The 16,646-nt window shown below is 43.1% G+C and overlaps 2 protein-coding genes across 3 annotated transcripts in view; one reads left to right on the forward strand and one right to left on the reverse strand.

Moving 5' to 3' along the window:
* Nucleotides 1–1,381: 1,381 nt before the first annotated feature.
* LOC106588367 (DEP domain-containing mTOR-interacting protein) lies at nt 1,382–16,014 on the reverse strand. Of its 2 annotated transcripts, none has more exons than XM_082970028.1 (5): nt 15,886–16,014; nt 2,251–2,382; nt 2,054–2,124; nt 1,822–1,926; nt 1,382–1,637 (listed from the first exon to the last, which is right to left on the reverse strand). In XM_082970028.1, exons 1-5 carry the CDS (start codon nt 15,929–15,931, stop codon nt 1,509–1,511), a joined length of 483 nt encoding a protein of 160 aa, XP_082826154.1. In that variant the 5' UTR covers nt 15,932–16,014; the 3' UTR covers nt 1,382–1,508. The 2 variants fall into 2 exon arrangements, with proteins under 2 accessions (XP_082826154.1, XP_014032750.1); XM_014177275.3 differs by lacking the exon at nt 15,886–16,014 and adding an exon at nt 3,220–3,389.
* A 48-nt stretch (nt 16,015–16,062) lies between these two features.
* enpp2l (ectonucleotide pyrophosphatase/phosphodiesterase 2-like) overlaps nt 16,063–16,646 on the forward strand; it is a 32,397-nt gene continuing 31,813 nt past the window's right edge. Inside the window, exon 1 of the mRNA XM_045709263.2 lies at nt 16,063–16,217. Coding sequence (XP_045565219.2) covers nt 16,200–16,217 — 18 coding nt within the window. The 5' untranslated portion in view covers nt 16,063–16,199. The remainder of the gene's footprint in view (nt 16,218–16,646) is intronic.

Genomic DNA, 16,646 nt, shown 5'->3' on the forward strand with positions numbered 1-16,646 from the left:
CGTTCACGTGATTGAATGTTGTTATTTATAGTTCACATGCCATCTACAGATATTATTGCACAAGGCACACTCCTTGACCAGATATTATAACCACTTAATCTAGGAATGCCAATGTGATCCCGTTGATCTTGATCTTCAAGGTTATTTCAGCTTTTATTGCAGTTTAAAGTTCCTGTCATGGTTCAATAAATGCTCTTACTTTATTGCTATTAGACTGAAGCACTTACATTTCCATCCATAATATTGATTTTCCAGTGATGTTGCTAAAATAATTTGCTTTAGTTGATGTGAGCCCTTATTTTAAAGATAATAAGATTGATTATTTGCAAGTGATGAATCATATTATTGCTTTAATATCATAAACATTGATTCAAATACACATTTGCTAACATTTTCAATGAAATTACTTTATTTTATTAATTCATTGGCTAATTGAAATATTTTCACACTGATCAGACGCTAACACAAATTCAGATACACTTTGCTGGCCTGGTCTGCACTAATACCCTTTAAAGATAAGTTGACCATAGCAAATGTATAGGGTCAGCCTATATGGCTATATAAAAGTACAACTCCTTTAGTGATTTGGGTCCTTTATACCTTATGTTGGACTATGTGTTCAGGTATTACACATGACATGTTTTACAAAATGCACAATATCACTGCAAAGTCTATCTATTTCCCTGTGAAGTGTTTTGACATAATCAATTCATTTGTTGTTTCAAAAATAAAAAAGGATTCACATGTTGATAGGCTACTACTGTTTGATTATTTGAACTTTTATCAGTATTTTAGGTTTCCAAAAATATTGCGGTGGAATCAGAAACCAAGATGACATCCAAGCCTTTTTATGCTGCTAGAAAGTATGTGATCTGCTGTTTGACAGTATTGTGCTATTTTCAGTCCAATATGAATATAAGGTTTAAGTTACTCCTGCTACCAAACTTTAGCATTCAATGCCAAACATATTCCAAGCAAAATGCAAAGCTAATTCATCAAAACAAATTCTACTGTACTCAAAAACACCTCTGCCACGTCACAAAGTGCGGTGTTGTTTACAATATGTGCCACCTCATTTAATCAACAACACCCTAAGTACTTGTCTTTCTAGGAAGGCACCCTCCATTGGAGCAAACGAGGGAGTGGATGGAAAAGCAAACAGCAGGCAAGGAGTAGGCGCACAGGTCAAAAGTCTAAACCGCTGTGAAAGAGCAAAAAACACAAGCTGTATCCATGTTAACCACGGAACACTGGTCAGAGTCTCAGACTGATGATGTAAGCACACATGGCTTCACAGTGGGGCTCGTCAGGTTTCTGTTGCTGTGACCCGCGTCTCAAGTCGATCATGTAGCTAAGTCCATTTGGCTCCATATCAAGGTCGTAAGGTTTCTATGGATTTATTTCGGCCAATACAGTCCACATTCTTACTCTAAGCTTTTGACCACCAAGAGCCAATGGGTTACTGAGGCCTTAAGTTGACTGTAACCGAATACAATACAACCTCATCCTCAGCAATCAGACTCCTCCATAACCTCCATGACCACGGTTCGCGATCCAGTGAGGATGAAGTTGCTGACCGTCTTGTAGTCTAGAGACAGGACGTCCAGACCATTGACAGAGACCACAAACTGGCACACCTGGAAAATGGACTTTGGTCAAATACTGTACGTAATGAAGAGAATTTATGAGAGCTGCACATAGCAGAGGAAGACTTATTATTGTCTACCAGTCTAACAAATATATTGATTTGACAAAGCTATCAACCTGTAGGCCCTGGAGATGCTCTTTGCACTAAATGTCCCACAATGCCATGGTACTCACTTTCACTCCTACTGCTGCTGCAGGGCCACTGCGGTCCACTGCCTGGATATGACATGGCCTACTCCCCCTGACCACGAAGCCCCAGCCCACCGCATCACCCACAATCTGGAGATAGGTTTATCACATTACTTACAAAGGAATAGAATCGTGAAAAAAGGTTATGGATTTTATTGATATTTGGTTGTGTTTCATTATTTTAGCATGAATAAGAGATAACACTGTGGTAACGTACTGTAAACGTCCTCTTTATGTATGAACCACCTGGTCTCTGCAGCTCCTCTGGACTTACTTGTCTCTTTAGCACTGTCAATGGAACAAAGACACTGTTAGCAGATTCTCAGTGTAATCATGAACAGTGGTGTTTAAATTGAATCTGTACAGTAGAGAGGACGTGATATAGCTTTAGGTGAAGACCAGAGAGATTCTTACCTGATTTGGGGTTTGACAGCACAGGTGAGGTAGGGGTAAGCATGGGACCTCTGTTACAATACCCGCTGTTGCCACTACTAAGACTGTTATCTTGCCCCCCAGACACCATCTTTCTTTCCTTAGATGGAGTGACTGAGAGAAGGAGAAGAACATATAGAGATATCACATAGAGAGCATAGACATGTTTTATGGTTGAGAGTGATTGGCAATGTGTACTGAGAGGAAAAGGCACGGATAACAAAAGTAAGCTACCATGTTATTCATTCTGAAATGTCACACACACAGGCGCACACTTCAGTTTCAGAACTGTTAGCAGTGCTGTAGTTTACAGTAGAACACATCAAACACACACCACCTACCCCACTGCCTCCCATTTCATATCTGAGTGTTATGAAAGAACTAAGTGTCTGCTGCTAATCAAATATAGCCACATAATGTGTTGTATGAACACTCCCTGAACTGATTGATATCACAGCAACACTTCCTGACAAGCTTATATTTATACCAGCCTATAGTGGAAGCTATGGTTACTGCACTTAGTTACATAACAATCACCAGCATACTGTTATGATGACATATAGAATAAAGGTCAAATTCATCCCCAGTCAAACTCAATGTAATAATGCTTTCATCTGTGCTGGGTATCTCTTCTAATTTGTAGTGCCATATAATTGGACTAATCTATCATTTTTCATCAATAAAATAGTTCTGTCTCACAAAAAAAAGGAATAAACATGATCATTTAAAAATACTTAACAACAGCCCAACTAGGACTAAAAACAGATCCACAGTCACTTGTGATACCATTGTATTCATAGCACTCATATAGGTGAACTCAACACCAATGCTTAAGATTTAACAAGAGACACAATATTACATTAGACATAGCAAGTAAACCCAAACAAGTTCAGTAAACCTACAATCTCCACCTTTGACATATTTGCCTCGCGTAATTAAAGTTGCCCTTACCAGCTGTCCGAGGTCCCATCGTACAATTCACTTCAAAGGTTTGCCAGCCAAAGTGCCAAGTAACTTGGGAAGGTTGCTGTCCACAATCTCTGAGGATGTAGTCAGCTGTGGTGCTCCGGTATAAATGTTAAATGTTAACCCCCAGAGAGAGTAAACAGTCAAGGCTGGCCGGGAGGGAGGGAGTGGGAGGGGTTGAGGGATGCCTTGTTGCCAGGCTATCCCAGGGTAGGCGATAAGAGCTGAGAAAGGCATATTGGGATCACTAATGCTCAAATGGAGGTAGGGGAAAAAACAGTGGAGTTTTCCACTGGTCACTGTGGCTCTGCTCAAAGGTAGATGCCTCCGGATTTCCGAAAACGTAGTGTGTGTGTGTGTGTAACTGTGCACAGACTCCGCTTAAGTGATAATGCCCTAGAAGACGGTGTTTGGAGGGTATATATATATCCTCCAAACACTGGCTTCGAGGGCATTATCACTTTTATTTTGATGAATTTATTCATACTATTTCATACTTCCACGAGATATAGTCCTGACACAAGTCTAGGGTTGCTTCCCAAGCCTGTCGGTCGTTCATTCTATCAATTCAGTTGATTCAGTCTTTTTGTTCTGTATCTATGGACGCGACACAGTTGTTAATTATAAATGTTCCATTGCCATACTGGCTGGCAACGTTCTTATCCTTTGCTTACTAGCTAGCCAGCTACGGCTAATTTACAGTCACTTCAAACAGTATAGCTGGAAAGACCGCAAACTAGCTGCACTTCGTTTGTTTGACCTTTTTTCAATTGACATTTCTTTGTATATAACCATAATAATTATGCCAGCTGACGCATGACTGGCTGAGAAACGACTGGCTGAGAAACGCTGCCTGTCTGTCTGTCTCGTCCCAACTCCCGACACGTTCATTACTATGGGACAGCTGGAGATCGAATTTACATTTTGAAACAATGTTGCAAATGTCGGAGAGATAGATAGCAAGGTTTATACAAATCTCTGCTGTTGAAAACTAAATGTTAGTCTAAAAGAAGCGTGAGATAATGTCTAGATGCATTTTATAGTGGAATTCAAGTTTATAAATTGCCTGGCTGGGCTGATGAGACAGTGGATTGCGCAGTCAGATGGAACAGAGTAAATAGGCATTTTAACATTGCAGATTTAGACGCCGGTAACTTTTGGAATAGACACCGGCTGGAATATGCTTTGAACTAATCAGCATTCAGGATTAGAACCACCCATTGTATAATAGTAAATACACTAGCTATGGCAGGTTTGACTGACTTCACACTGTACAGTACGTACCATACTATATGTGTCCCAACTTCCTTCATGTACTATACTGTATGTGTTCCAAGTTCCTTCAAGACATGTTGTCACGTCCTGGCCAGTATAAGGGTTAATTGTTATTGTAGTTTGGTCAGGACGTGGCAGAGGGTATTTGTCTTATGTGGTTCGGGGTGGTGTTTTGGTAAAAGGGCGTTTGATTTATTATTTCCGGGTTTTTGGTTTATGGTCTATGTTTATGTATTTCTATGTTAGGTTGATTGGGGTTTGGGACTCTCAATTGGAGGCAGGTGCTTCCTCGTTGCCTCTGATTGAGAGTCCTATATATGGGTAATTGTTTGGTGTAGGTTTTTGTGGGAGATTGTTTCTTGTCTAGCGTGTATGAGCCTGAGAAGACTGTTCGGTGATCGTGAGTTTGTTTTGTTGTTTTGGAGTTCATTTTGAGTTTAATAAATGTTCAAGATGAACAAACACAGTCCTGCTGCATTTTGGTCCTCCTTCACCATCGATAACCGTGACAGAATCTCCCAACACAAAAGGACCAAGCAGCAGAGGAAGGAGCAACAGGTGGACTGGAAGGAGCAACAGGTGGACTGGAAGGAGCAGAGGGAATTTGAATTGGACAAACGGGAGAAATGGACATGGGAGCAAGTTATGGCCGGAGAGGGCCCATGGAAGAAATGGAACAAAGACCGGGAATGCTACCGAGGAACACGACTGGCGATTAAACCCGAGAGGCAGCCCCAATACATTTTTTTGGGGGGGCATATGGGTAGTTTGGCGGGGCAAGTTTGGAGCCCCAGGCCAAATCCCCGGACTGTTTCACAGAAGCCAGTTAATGGACAGGTCTCGTGCTTCGGGGTAATGAGTATTACGGCAAGGCCAAGTGTTTTTAGGCCAGTACGCGCTATACCAGCGCCCCACATTTACCAGGGGGTAGTGGGCATTCAGCCAGAAACGATGCCAGGTTTAAGCTCGAGACCGCCAGTAAGCCTCCAAGGTCCTATATATCCTGTTCCCACTCCACGCACTAGCCTAGAGGTGCGTGTTCCCAGTCTGGCACGTCCAGTACCAGCACCACGCACCAGGTTTCAAGTGCGCCAGCCCAGTCCAACTCGTCCTGTTCCCGCTCCCCGCATTAGCCTGGAAGTGCGTGTTCCCAGTCTGGCACGTCGAGTACCAGCACCACGCACCAGGTTTCAAGTGCGTCAGCCCAGTCCGACTCGTCCTGTTCCCGCTCCCCGCACTAGCCTGGAGGTGCGTGTTCCCAGGCTGATAACCCCAGTACCAGCACCACGCACCAGGCTTCCAGTGCGTCGGCTCAGTCAGAAGTCGCCAGAGCTGCCCGTCAGTCAGGAGTCGCCAGAGCCGCCCGTCAGTCAGGAGTCGCCAGAGCCGCCCGTCAGTCAGGAGTCGCCAGAGCCGCCCGTCAGTCAGGAGTCGCCAGAGCCGCCCGTCAGTCAGGAGTCGCCAGAGCCGCCCGTCAGTCAGGAGTCGCCAGAGCCGTCAGTCAGGAGTCGCCAGAGCCGTCAGTCAGGAGTCGCCAGAGTTGCCCGTCAGTCAGGAGCTGCCAGAATGGCCCGAATGCCCGGAGATGCCAGAGTGGCCCGACTGCCCGGATTGCCAGAGTGGCCCGACTGCCCGGAGATGCCAGAGTGGCCCGACTGCCCGGAGATGCCAGAGTGGCCTGACTGCCCGGAGATGCCAGAGTGGCCCGACTGCCCGGAGATGCCAGAGTGGCCCGACTGCCCGGAGATGCCAGAGTGGCCCGACTGCCCGGAGATGCCAGAGTGGCCCGACTGCCCGGATCAGCCAGAGTGGCCTGTCGGCCAGGATCAGCCAGAGTGGCCCATCTGCCCAGAGTCTGCTGATGACTAAAAATCAAGGGAGTCTAGCAGCAACCCTAAACTGAGTAAGCCTGACATTTCAGAACTTAAAGTAATTAACGGTTTAATTGATGAGTCTGCATACAGGGTGGAGAGGAGGAGGTCTACCCATGATCCAGAGCAGGGGTAGTCTGCCTACGGTCCGAGGCTGATCGGGTCGGTCGGAACTCTGGAGGACAATAGGCCGGAGCCTGAACCACCACCTGCATAGGTGGGTTGGGGAGGGGGGGTGTAGCACAAGTGCCGTCGGTGACGGCAGCCACCCTCCCTTCCCTCCCTTTAGTTTAGGGGGATTTTTTGTTGTTGTTTGGGGTTTTGTTATTCTTGAGGTGCTTCCGGGGTTAGCACCTTTAGGGGGGGGGGGGGGGGGGGGGTACTGTCACGTCCTGGCCAGTATAAGGGTTAATTGTTATTGTAGTTTGGTCAGGACGTGGCAGAGGGTATTTGTTTTATGTGGTTCGGGGTGGTGTTTTGGTAAAAGGGCGTTTGATTTATTATTTCCGGGTTTTTGGTTTATGGTCTGTGTTTATGTATTTCTATGTGTAGTCTGGTTAATGTATTTCTATGTTAGGTTGATTGGGGTTTGGGACTCTCAATTGGAGGCAGGTGCTTCCTCGTTGCCTCTGATTGAGAGTCCTATATATGGGTAATTGTTTGGTGTAGGTTTTTGTGGGAGATTGTTTCTTGTCTAGCGTGTATGAGCCTGAGAAGACTGTTCAGTGATCGTGAGTTTGTTTTGTTGTTTTGGAGTTCATTTTGAGTTTAATAAATGTTCAAGATGAACAAACACAGTCCTGCTGCATTTTGGTCCTCCTTCACCATTGATAACCGTGACACATGTCTCTGTCTGTCCCCAGGTCAAGATGACCATAAAAGCCTGCACTGAACAGTGACAAAAACATAGAAGATAAGCTCAGTTTACAGAGCTGCCAGATGACCATACAGACAACATGACAGTATTACAACATCTGTACAACACATCTGTCATTGGCTTCATCAGTAAGTGCATCGATGACGTTGCCCCCAGTGACCGTACGTACATACCCCATCCAGAAATCATGGATTACAGGCAGCATCCGCACTGAGCTAAAGGCTTGAGCTGCCGCTTTCAAGGAGCTGGACTCTAACCCGGAAGCTTATAAGAAATCCCGCTATGCCCTCCGATGAACCATCAAACAGGCAAAGCGTCAATACAGGATTAAGATCGAGTCGTACAACACCGGCTCTGATGCTCGTCGGATGTGGCAGGGCCTGAAAACCATTACAGACTACAAAGGGAAGCACAGCCGAGAGCTGCCCAGTGACACGAGCCTACCGGATGAGTTAAACTACTTCTATGCTCACTTCGAGGCAAATAACACTGAAACATGCATGAGAGCACCAGCTGTACCGAAAGACTGTGTGATCACTCTCTCCGCAGCCGATGTGAGTAAGACCTTTAGACAGGTCAACATTCACAAGGCCGCAGGGCCAGACGGATTACCAGGACGTGTACTGTGAGCATGCGCTGACCAACTAGCAATTGTCTTCACTAACATTTACAACCTCTCCCTGTCCGAGTCTGTAATACTAACATGTTTTAAGCAGACCACCATAGTGCCTGTGCCAAAGAACACTAAGGTAATCTGCCTAAATGACTACCAACCCGTAGCACTCACGTCTGTAGCCATGAAGTGCATGAAATGAAATGTATTCATTACTGTAAGTCGCTCTGGATAAGAGCGTCTGCTAAATGACGTAAAATGTAAAATGTAAAGGCTGGTCATGGCTCACATCAACACCATCATCCCAGAAACCCTAGACCCACTCCAATTTGCATACCGCCCCAACAGATCCACAGATGATGCAGTCTCTATTGCACTCCACAATGCCCTTTCCCACCTGGACAAAAGGAACACCTATGTGAGAATGCTATTCATTGACTACAGCTCAGCGTTCAACACCATAGTGCCCTCAAAGCTCATCAATAAGCTAAGGACCCTGGGACTAAACACCTCCCTCTGCAACTGGATCCTGGACTTCCTGACGGGCCGCCCCCAGGTGGTAAGGGTAGGTAACAACACAGCCGCCACGCTGTTCCTCAACACAGGGGCGCCTCAGGGGTGCGTGCTCAGCCCCCTCCTGTACTCCCTGTTCACTCATGACTGCACGACCAGGCACGACTCTAACACCATCATTAAGTTTGCTGATGACACAACCGTGGTAAGCCTGATCACCGACAGCAACGAGACAGCCTATAGGGAGGAGGTCAGAGACCTGGCCGTGTGGTGCCAGGACAACAACCTCTCTCTCAACGTGATCAAGAGAAAGGAGATGATTGTGGACTACAGGAAAAAGAGGACCGAGCACACCCCCATTCTCATCGATGGGGCTGCAATGGAGCAGGTTGAGATCTTTAAGTTCCTTGGTGTCCACATCACCAACAAACTAACATGGTGCAAGCACACCATGACAATCGTGAAGCGGGCACGACAACACCTATTCACTTATAACTTATAATTCATAACTATAACTTTAATTCAACACCTATAACTATTCCCCCTCAGGAGACTGAAAATATTTGGCATGGGTCCTCAGATCCTCAAAAGGTTCTACAGCTGCACCATCGAGAGCATCCTGACTGGTTGCATCACTGCTTGGTATGGCAACTGCTCGGCCTCCGACCGCAAGGCACTACAGAGGGTAGTGCAAAAGACCCAGTACATCACTGGAGCCAAGCTTCCTGCCATCCAGGACCTCTACACCAGGCGGTGTCAGAGGAAGGCCCTGAAAGTTGCCAAAGACTCCAGCCACCCTAGTCATAGACTGTTCTCTCTGCTACCACACGGCAAGCAGTACCGGAGCGACCTCTAGGTCCAAGAGGTTTCTAAACAGCTTCTACCCCCAAGCCATAAGACACCTGAACATCTAGTCAAATGGCTACCCAGACTATTCACATTGCCCCCCCCCCCCCCCCCCCCCCCCTCCACTGCCACTCTCTGTTGTCATCTATGCATAGTCACTTTAATTAACTCAACCTACATGTACATACTACCTCAACTAACCGGTGCCCCCGCAAATTGACTCTGTACCGGCACCCCCCTGTATATAATGTTATTTTTTACTGCTCCTCTTTAATTACTTGTTACTTTTATCTCTTATTCTTATCCATATTTTTTTAAACTGCACTGTTGGTTAGGGACTTGTAAGTAAGCATTTCACTGTAAGGTCTACTACACCTGTTGTATTCGGCGCATGTGATTAATAAAATTGTATTTTATTTGATAACAGGACTTACTGTTTATCAGCACATGTACTACATTGGGACCACAAATGCAGTTTAGATTCGTCCTTGCTTTGTATCACGTGTGACAGAGTCCATCGCTGCTATAGGCCTACATGATAGCAATGGCAGGCGCGCAGTGTCATTTCACAGTCATTTTTACAGCGGGGCTTGTTTCAACAGTCAACACGTGTCACTTCTGTTTGTCTTATGCATGGTTAATCATTTGCCATTTAAGGTCAGTTGACAGACAGTTGGAAGGAATGACACAATTTTCACGAGACAATGGTTGGTCAGTTGGATGTGGTGTTTCGGTCAGGTTTCAGTGTAGCGCTTGACAGTACCAGGGTTGGTGACCACTGTTATGATGCTTCTGTATTATAGATAACATTGCCATCAACTGGCCATTGACTGAGTAACAGTGATGCATTCAAAAAATGACTACCATTTTGTTGATCATAGTCAGTGGAGGCTGGTTGGGGGAGCTATAGGAGGACGGGCTCATTGTAATGTCTGTAATGGGATAAATGGAACGGTATCAAACATATGAAACCACATGTTTGACTCTGTTCCATTTATGCCATTCCAGCCTTTACAATGAGCCTGTCCTCCTATAGTCGTTCCACCAGCCTCCTCTGATCATAATAATGTGCTAATAATGCAATCATAGTTTGTAATTCTCTGCTAGAAACTTTTCAGTTTGATACCACTCTTTGAAGTGCAATATAGTCTTTAGAGTCTTTATTGGGTTGTAAGAAAAAACAATGTCCTCTACTTTCGCAGACAGTCTCCATCCAAGATCTTTATACTAGTTCAGTGGGAATTATTGAGGACATCTACATTTGTTCATAAAATGGACAAGTTAACTGACAAGCAGTCATGCTCCAGCCAAGTTTATATTTGTAGTTGTACAGTAACAGTGCTTTAACAAAGACTCCTATGACCGTAGTTTACTCATAAATAGAAATGATGTCAGTACCACTATTCACCAGCAGAGAGAGTACGTTTCAGAATGAGGAGTTCAAGAGTCCAAATGCAGATGGTAGATCATATGTTTCTGTACATTTATATCAGTGTCGGATTTAGACTTGTGAAATTGAGGATGGATGAAAATGATTTGGAAAAATACCTATTTTTAATCTAGCTGTCGACACTACAGCACCAAGGTGCAAATGTGTTTAAAGCGTCAATCTGCACTTGCTACATCCATTTTTAGACTTATAAATGAAGGATATGTTCCAATTGATTCATGAAGAATTTAACTTGTAAATGCCTCATGAGTTTAGTTCCACTGCATCAGAACCCAAAATATAAGCTTATTTTACTCCAATGTTTGTAAATAAAGTAAATGTACTGTAAATGTAAACACTGTATAGCCTCAAACCATAGTTAACATGATCATTTTGATATCATGGATGGTCAGTCCTTGCATCCATAGCTAAGTCTATACATTTGAGAGTGGTTACATTTCTCTGGCCCCATCTCTCAGCCTTTTACTGGAAACTGTGGCAGGGTGTTTCGCTAGATGCTATCAAAAATGATTCTCTCCCCCAAATAAAAAGATCTTCTGAATCGCTCATGTCAGTTCATTCAATCATTTGATTGGATAGGAAATGTAAATTGCTACTACAAGAGATCTGAATGGTTATCTGTTCATTCTTCCCTGGATAATGTAAAAGATCCAAAAGACAAGTTACCTTTCAAAACAGCAATGGTGGGTAGTTGGACCAGAAACTTGCAAAATGTCCCACCGATAAGTTTAATAACTATAGAAAAATGGACAGATGAAGACACACGGGTGCCGAAAGCAGTAGAACAGAAGGAAACATTCACAACATATGTATCAGATTGTGTCTGCTTAGTTCATTGATGCAACCTCGTCATCAGCTGTTTAGATTAACAGTTAATCCAGATAGGTTTCAAACTCTTTGGCTAAACAAACTATTTGGGATTTCAGGAATGTGTAAATTATAAAGCAATGGGCCGTTTTTAAATACTGAATGGGAACCTAGAGGAGGACAGAAAAAAGCCACCCTCACCTATAGGGGGTGCTGTTGAGACAACTGTAGACCATTGAAAAACAGTTTTTATCCAGATACTGTATTTAGTGACAAGACATTATATTTATTCAGTACAGATTAATCTAAAATTATGTTTGTCTCATATTTTGTTCTTAAATTCAAACACAGGAGGAATGGTCCTCCACTTCCTCCAATGACGGTGAAGTTCCTAACAACTGATACAGCTTCAGATATTTTTTTTAGCACACAGAATGGTTAATGGAAAACTCCACCCAAAAACTATCTTTTGGTATTTGTTTCATTAGTCCATTGTTGACAAAGTCCCAAAATGTTTTGCTTGTCATCAATCACGTTTTCAAGATATGTAACTTTCAAAGGACAGAAATCATTCCCGTATGAGGCATTTTGCATCATATGATGCTGCGTTTTGCACTAATTCCATGCTGAGACATGTCTTTTGAAGCTGCTGTTTTTTTAAAAGATTTTCAGAGCATAGAGACATACAGCCTCAAACCTGCAAGCCAAACAAGCAAACTGTCAACTCTCACAATGCTCAAACTTGTGAATACTGGCTTGGCCTTAAAAATACTAGAAAGAAATGATATCCCTGAACCAGCCTCTCAGCATGCGGTACAAGTTCAAATAGGTTTTTTTAGTTACATTGTATTGTTTGCCCTAGGTCAGTGGGCTGTGTGGGCGAAACTGAAGTCAACTCGCCACTATACACAAGGAGCAATAAACAACATGAATAACATAAAACCATAAAATGTTGCATCTGTCCGTAGGCTGTGGGATATGAGTATAATGAGGAACAATTCTATTGGTGTGCTGGATTTTGCATCACTGTTAATTTGGACGAATCATGCATGAGTGCACCTACACCTGTCTGGCCTCTTTAGAATTTTCAAAAAAGGAGGGGTTCATTTGAGCAATAGACTTGACTGATGTTTTAAGAGGTGAGGGTGTGTTGACTTGTCTGCTACCAGATAGGATACACCGTGGTTACGCCAGTTGTACTAGGTGAAACATCTCAGCCTTTTCCCCCAGACCCAAATCAAGAAGCTGGCAGGAAAGCCAGCGGTCAAGCGAGATTTGGTTATGGGTTGCTGAGATTACCTTTAATACAATTAGTCCTCTGTAAACATTACATGGAATACGTATTCCAAGAAAAGTGTAACATACACAAACGTACCATCCCAGTTCACTTCAAAATCATAATGTTTTCAGACCTCAAAAGTAGTCTGTCATTATGATTCCATGGTTGCGTAGATCCAGCTACATGCCCCAGATGAATAGATGGATAAGCACCAAATAAAATCCTATCTTCTCCATTCACTTTAATTGAGGCATATAGACCTAGATGAACTGTCCCTTCAACCTTTGCTGGGATTAGCTGACAGCCACCATCATTGTCAAAAAGAAACCCAATGGCAGCAGTAAGGTACACTGGCTAATAAAAATGATAGAAACACCTCATAGGAGGACAAGTAATCTTTACGTTGTGACTAGTGTGTGTGTGTGTGTGTGTGTGTGTGTGTGTGTGTGTGTGTGTGTGTGGTGGGGCAAATATTGACAAACTTTGTCCAAAGTGCTGTAGTGTGCTCTTTCACTTTGCTCTCAACCAATGTCAGCATAAGCTTATTTGAGTATACTCTTGACATCACTTCCCATAACCATATCACTGTACATTTTATTCCTGGACAATTCTCAATATGTTCAATTAATCTAGAGCGACAACAATGTTTCCTTTTAAGGTCTATTATAGTGTTTGACACATTTGACTGCACAAAGACTGAGGCAGGGTGGGTCCTGAGCAATGGTTACTGCATGTGGAGCAGTGACAAACTCACAAATTCATTATATTCTTCTTTGTCTAAGGTATTTTCTTTAACCATTTCAACTTGTGGTGTGCATCTGGAGTTTGATAAAACATGCAGGATTCTCTGGTCGAAATTCACAGGGTAACATTGTTAGAAACCATATCCAATAAGTGTCTTTATAGTAAAGTTTGTCAACCAGAGCCTGAGGGGGAAAGGGACTGTGTCCAATCTAAGACAGGCTGTAATTTTAGTCCGTATCAGAAGTTGCCTTTTTCAGAGAAAGAGAGAGTGAGAGAGAGAGTGAGAGAGAGAGAGAGAGAGAGAGTGAGAGAGAGAGAGAGAGAGAGAGAGAGAGAGAGAGAGAGAGAGAGAGGGAGAGAGAGAAATCTTTTTTTTTATGAATCTGGTCCCCAGGTGACATGGAAGTTGAAACCCTATCCGATCCAACTTCCTGTAGGATCAGGGAGGTAAGCATAGCCCCAGGTAGCAGTGGTTCACTGCCCAATCAAATTGCTCCATGGCCATGCCAGGTAATCCACTCCAAAGGCCGAATAGCCGAATGAGACAGGACAAGCTTTTAGTCTTAATGCTGTGTCATTCAACAGCTACCCATAACTACCTAAGCCTCCAACGACTGAACAAAACACCATTGTTTGATAAATATTTCATAACATCGGAGTACATTTTAGGAAGTGGATGCCCTCAAGCAAAGTTTGTCCTGATTAGTTTCAAAACATTAAAGCAGTGACAGACAGCCTCCTGTAAAGGGCTTGACTACCAGAAAAAAAAGAGATTTCTGAGAATTGGTAACATTGGCGCCTTTATAATGCTGTGGATAAGAGCCCCTGCTAAATGAGTGGAATATAACATTGTGTACTGTACTGTATATCAGCATGCACTGAAGGATGCCTCTGTGGGCTGTTTGAACCCTCTATACTTCTAGCCTTGAGAGTAGCATTGAGTAACCGTTCCCCTGTGCATTGTGACAACCCCTTTGACTCAATAAACAGAACAGAACAATCGGTAAATGAGACAGAATGGGGTGTATTTGTTGTAGAAAATGAAATTGAGGACTCTTACCTGAAATATGCATTGCCCCGTTCAGTATCAAAATACTTTTATCTTTGCTTTTTGGGCTTGATGAATTAAGAGCATAATCACACAGGAAATTGCAAATGGCAAAAGGAGTGCTTTCCATGCATTTCCAAAACATATTTCAATAAAGTGTCGATTTCAAGTCAAACCCCTAGCACCACAAGTAGAGGTCAACAAGGGTACACATGCCATATCTGACATACAGTACAGGCCTATGATAAACATGGAATCACCCTGTGCACTCACCCTCCCATGCAAGGGTGTAGATATTGGGAAGGACGAACAGTAGACTGGGGGTCCTCCCACAGAATCTTTGTTTACATTTTAAAATGCATTTCCTGTAATTCTACACAGTTTTCCATGTGGCTGACATACATTTTTGCAGTGAAAATCAAACTTTTCAAAGTTAATATTATGTTAACGCATACCCAAATAATGTTGTTGACTCATCCTATACTCGTATTCGTGGCTACAGCATGAAATTGAGAAGAAACAAAAACACTTTAAAAAAAAAACACCTCAAAATGCTTGGTATTTAAAAAAATACTGAGGAGGATGAGCTGGCCTATCAGCGTTTTACTCGCATGAATATTTTTAATGACCAGTATGCGCCCACACAATTCCGTTGGTAGGGTACACCCACAACATTCCAACACAGAAAAGCTGCTTTTTAACATACTTAATTACAATATTTTGGAAGGACAACTATTTAACTTATATTGTAATTAATTATAGGTCATATTTCATAGAAATCTGCTAACACTGGACACTTACTATAAAGGTTGACTTTGAGCAATAACTCAAAAGTAACGTCTTTAAACTGTATAACTGATGAATGCACAATCATACCAGGTAGTGCATAAAAGCCAAAATAAATTATGAAATAGATATTTAGCTACAGAAGTGCCATTTCTTACTGATCTCTACAGCTTCCATCCCCCCAAAAATATGTGAAATGATATCAACACATACTGGAGGAGTTACTGGCTAGCTACAAGTGGCTAACTTAGCTAACGAACTAGCTATGCTGGTCTCAGCGCACATGACCAGAATGACACATTGATGAACCACCAAAAGTCCTGCCAAAAGTCGACCATTAAAGCTAATTCATATTTTTTAAATAAATTATTTGGGGACAGTCTACCTTTTCTGAATACTGGGGGGGACATGTCCCCCCATCCCCCTGGAAATTTCGCTATGGTCCCAAGGCCAAAAGTTCTTGTTGTGGTGTTTTCAAAAAATATTTTTACAGCTGTTATTTCAACATAAACTGTAGTTGAGAAAGTGTTATAAAAACCCACCCCTTTTCTCTCTGAGCGTCTCTCTCTCTCCCTCTCCCTCGGTCATTGCGCGGGTCGTGCGTAGGAGTGAACCCACAGTTTAGTGCTGACTATGGTTAACAGATCATCTGCCAGCAGCACCATTGTACCAGAGCGCAGCTGTCACCATTACTTAATCCGCATTGGTTTGCAGCAAAAACCAAATTGAGCAAGACAACTGAACAGCGCTGAACCCCAGCGCCCTGTCCATCGATTCAGAACGGTTAGGGTGGACTTTGCCCACCATTTTTTTGACACTTTTGGGGAATGCACTAAGAGGATACGCTATTTGGAACATGTTACTGGGAAAATTGGTACGGTAAGATTGTTTCATAATTGTTGTATTCTGAAATGTAGTCATGAAATTCTTGGATTTCTTTTGGGCAACCTGACAAAATGCTAAATGCGTCCTTGCAACAGCCGCCTGGATCTTGCAAACGAGCTATAAGAAAACGTATGTAATGATTCATCCTATGCATAATGCATTAACAACAAAAAGAAACAACTGATGAATAGCCAAATTGTCGGTAGGCTACATACAGTCTGTAAATAGTGGCACAGTCACTTGTTTACCCGTGAAAGTAAACATGCTAAATTGGCTAGTGATTAATATTTTGTATAGTCATGTAAGTCTCCGTTATGTTCTGCAACACATTATTTTTTATGTTCTTAATTGATGCCAGCTTTTATTTCAGAGTAAATGTTTCAACTGAAACTGAATTGGCCTATGTGTCAGATGTATC

This window comes from Salmo salar, chromosome 27, assembly GCF_965601325.2.
Source record: "Salmo salar chromosome 27, fSalSal1, whole genome shotgun sequence".
In the NCBI taxonomy this organism is placed as follows: domain Eukaryota; kingdom Metazoa; phylum Chordata; class Actinopteri; order Salmoniformes; family Salmonidae; genus Salmo; species Salmo salar.

What these genes read in the sequence shown, in the direction of transcription:
- LOC106588367 (XM_082970028.1), bottom strand. Translation starts at nt 15,931, where the DNA reads ATGACCGAGGGAGAGGGAGAGAGAGAGACGCTCAGAGAGAAAAGGG. An exon ending in GACGCTCAGAGAGAAAAGGG is followed by an intron (nt 2,383 to 15,885) that starts GTGGGTTTTTAT and finishes TCCTTCTCTCAG; the next exon opens with TCACTCCATCTAAGGAAAGA. An exon ending in ACATAAAGAGGACGTTTACA is followed by an intron (nt 1,927 to 2,053) that starts GTACGTTACCAC and finishes ACCTATCTCCAG; the next exon opens with ATTGTGGGTGATGCGGTGGG.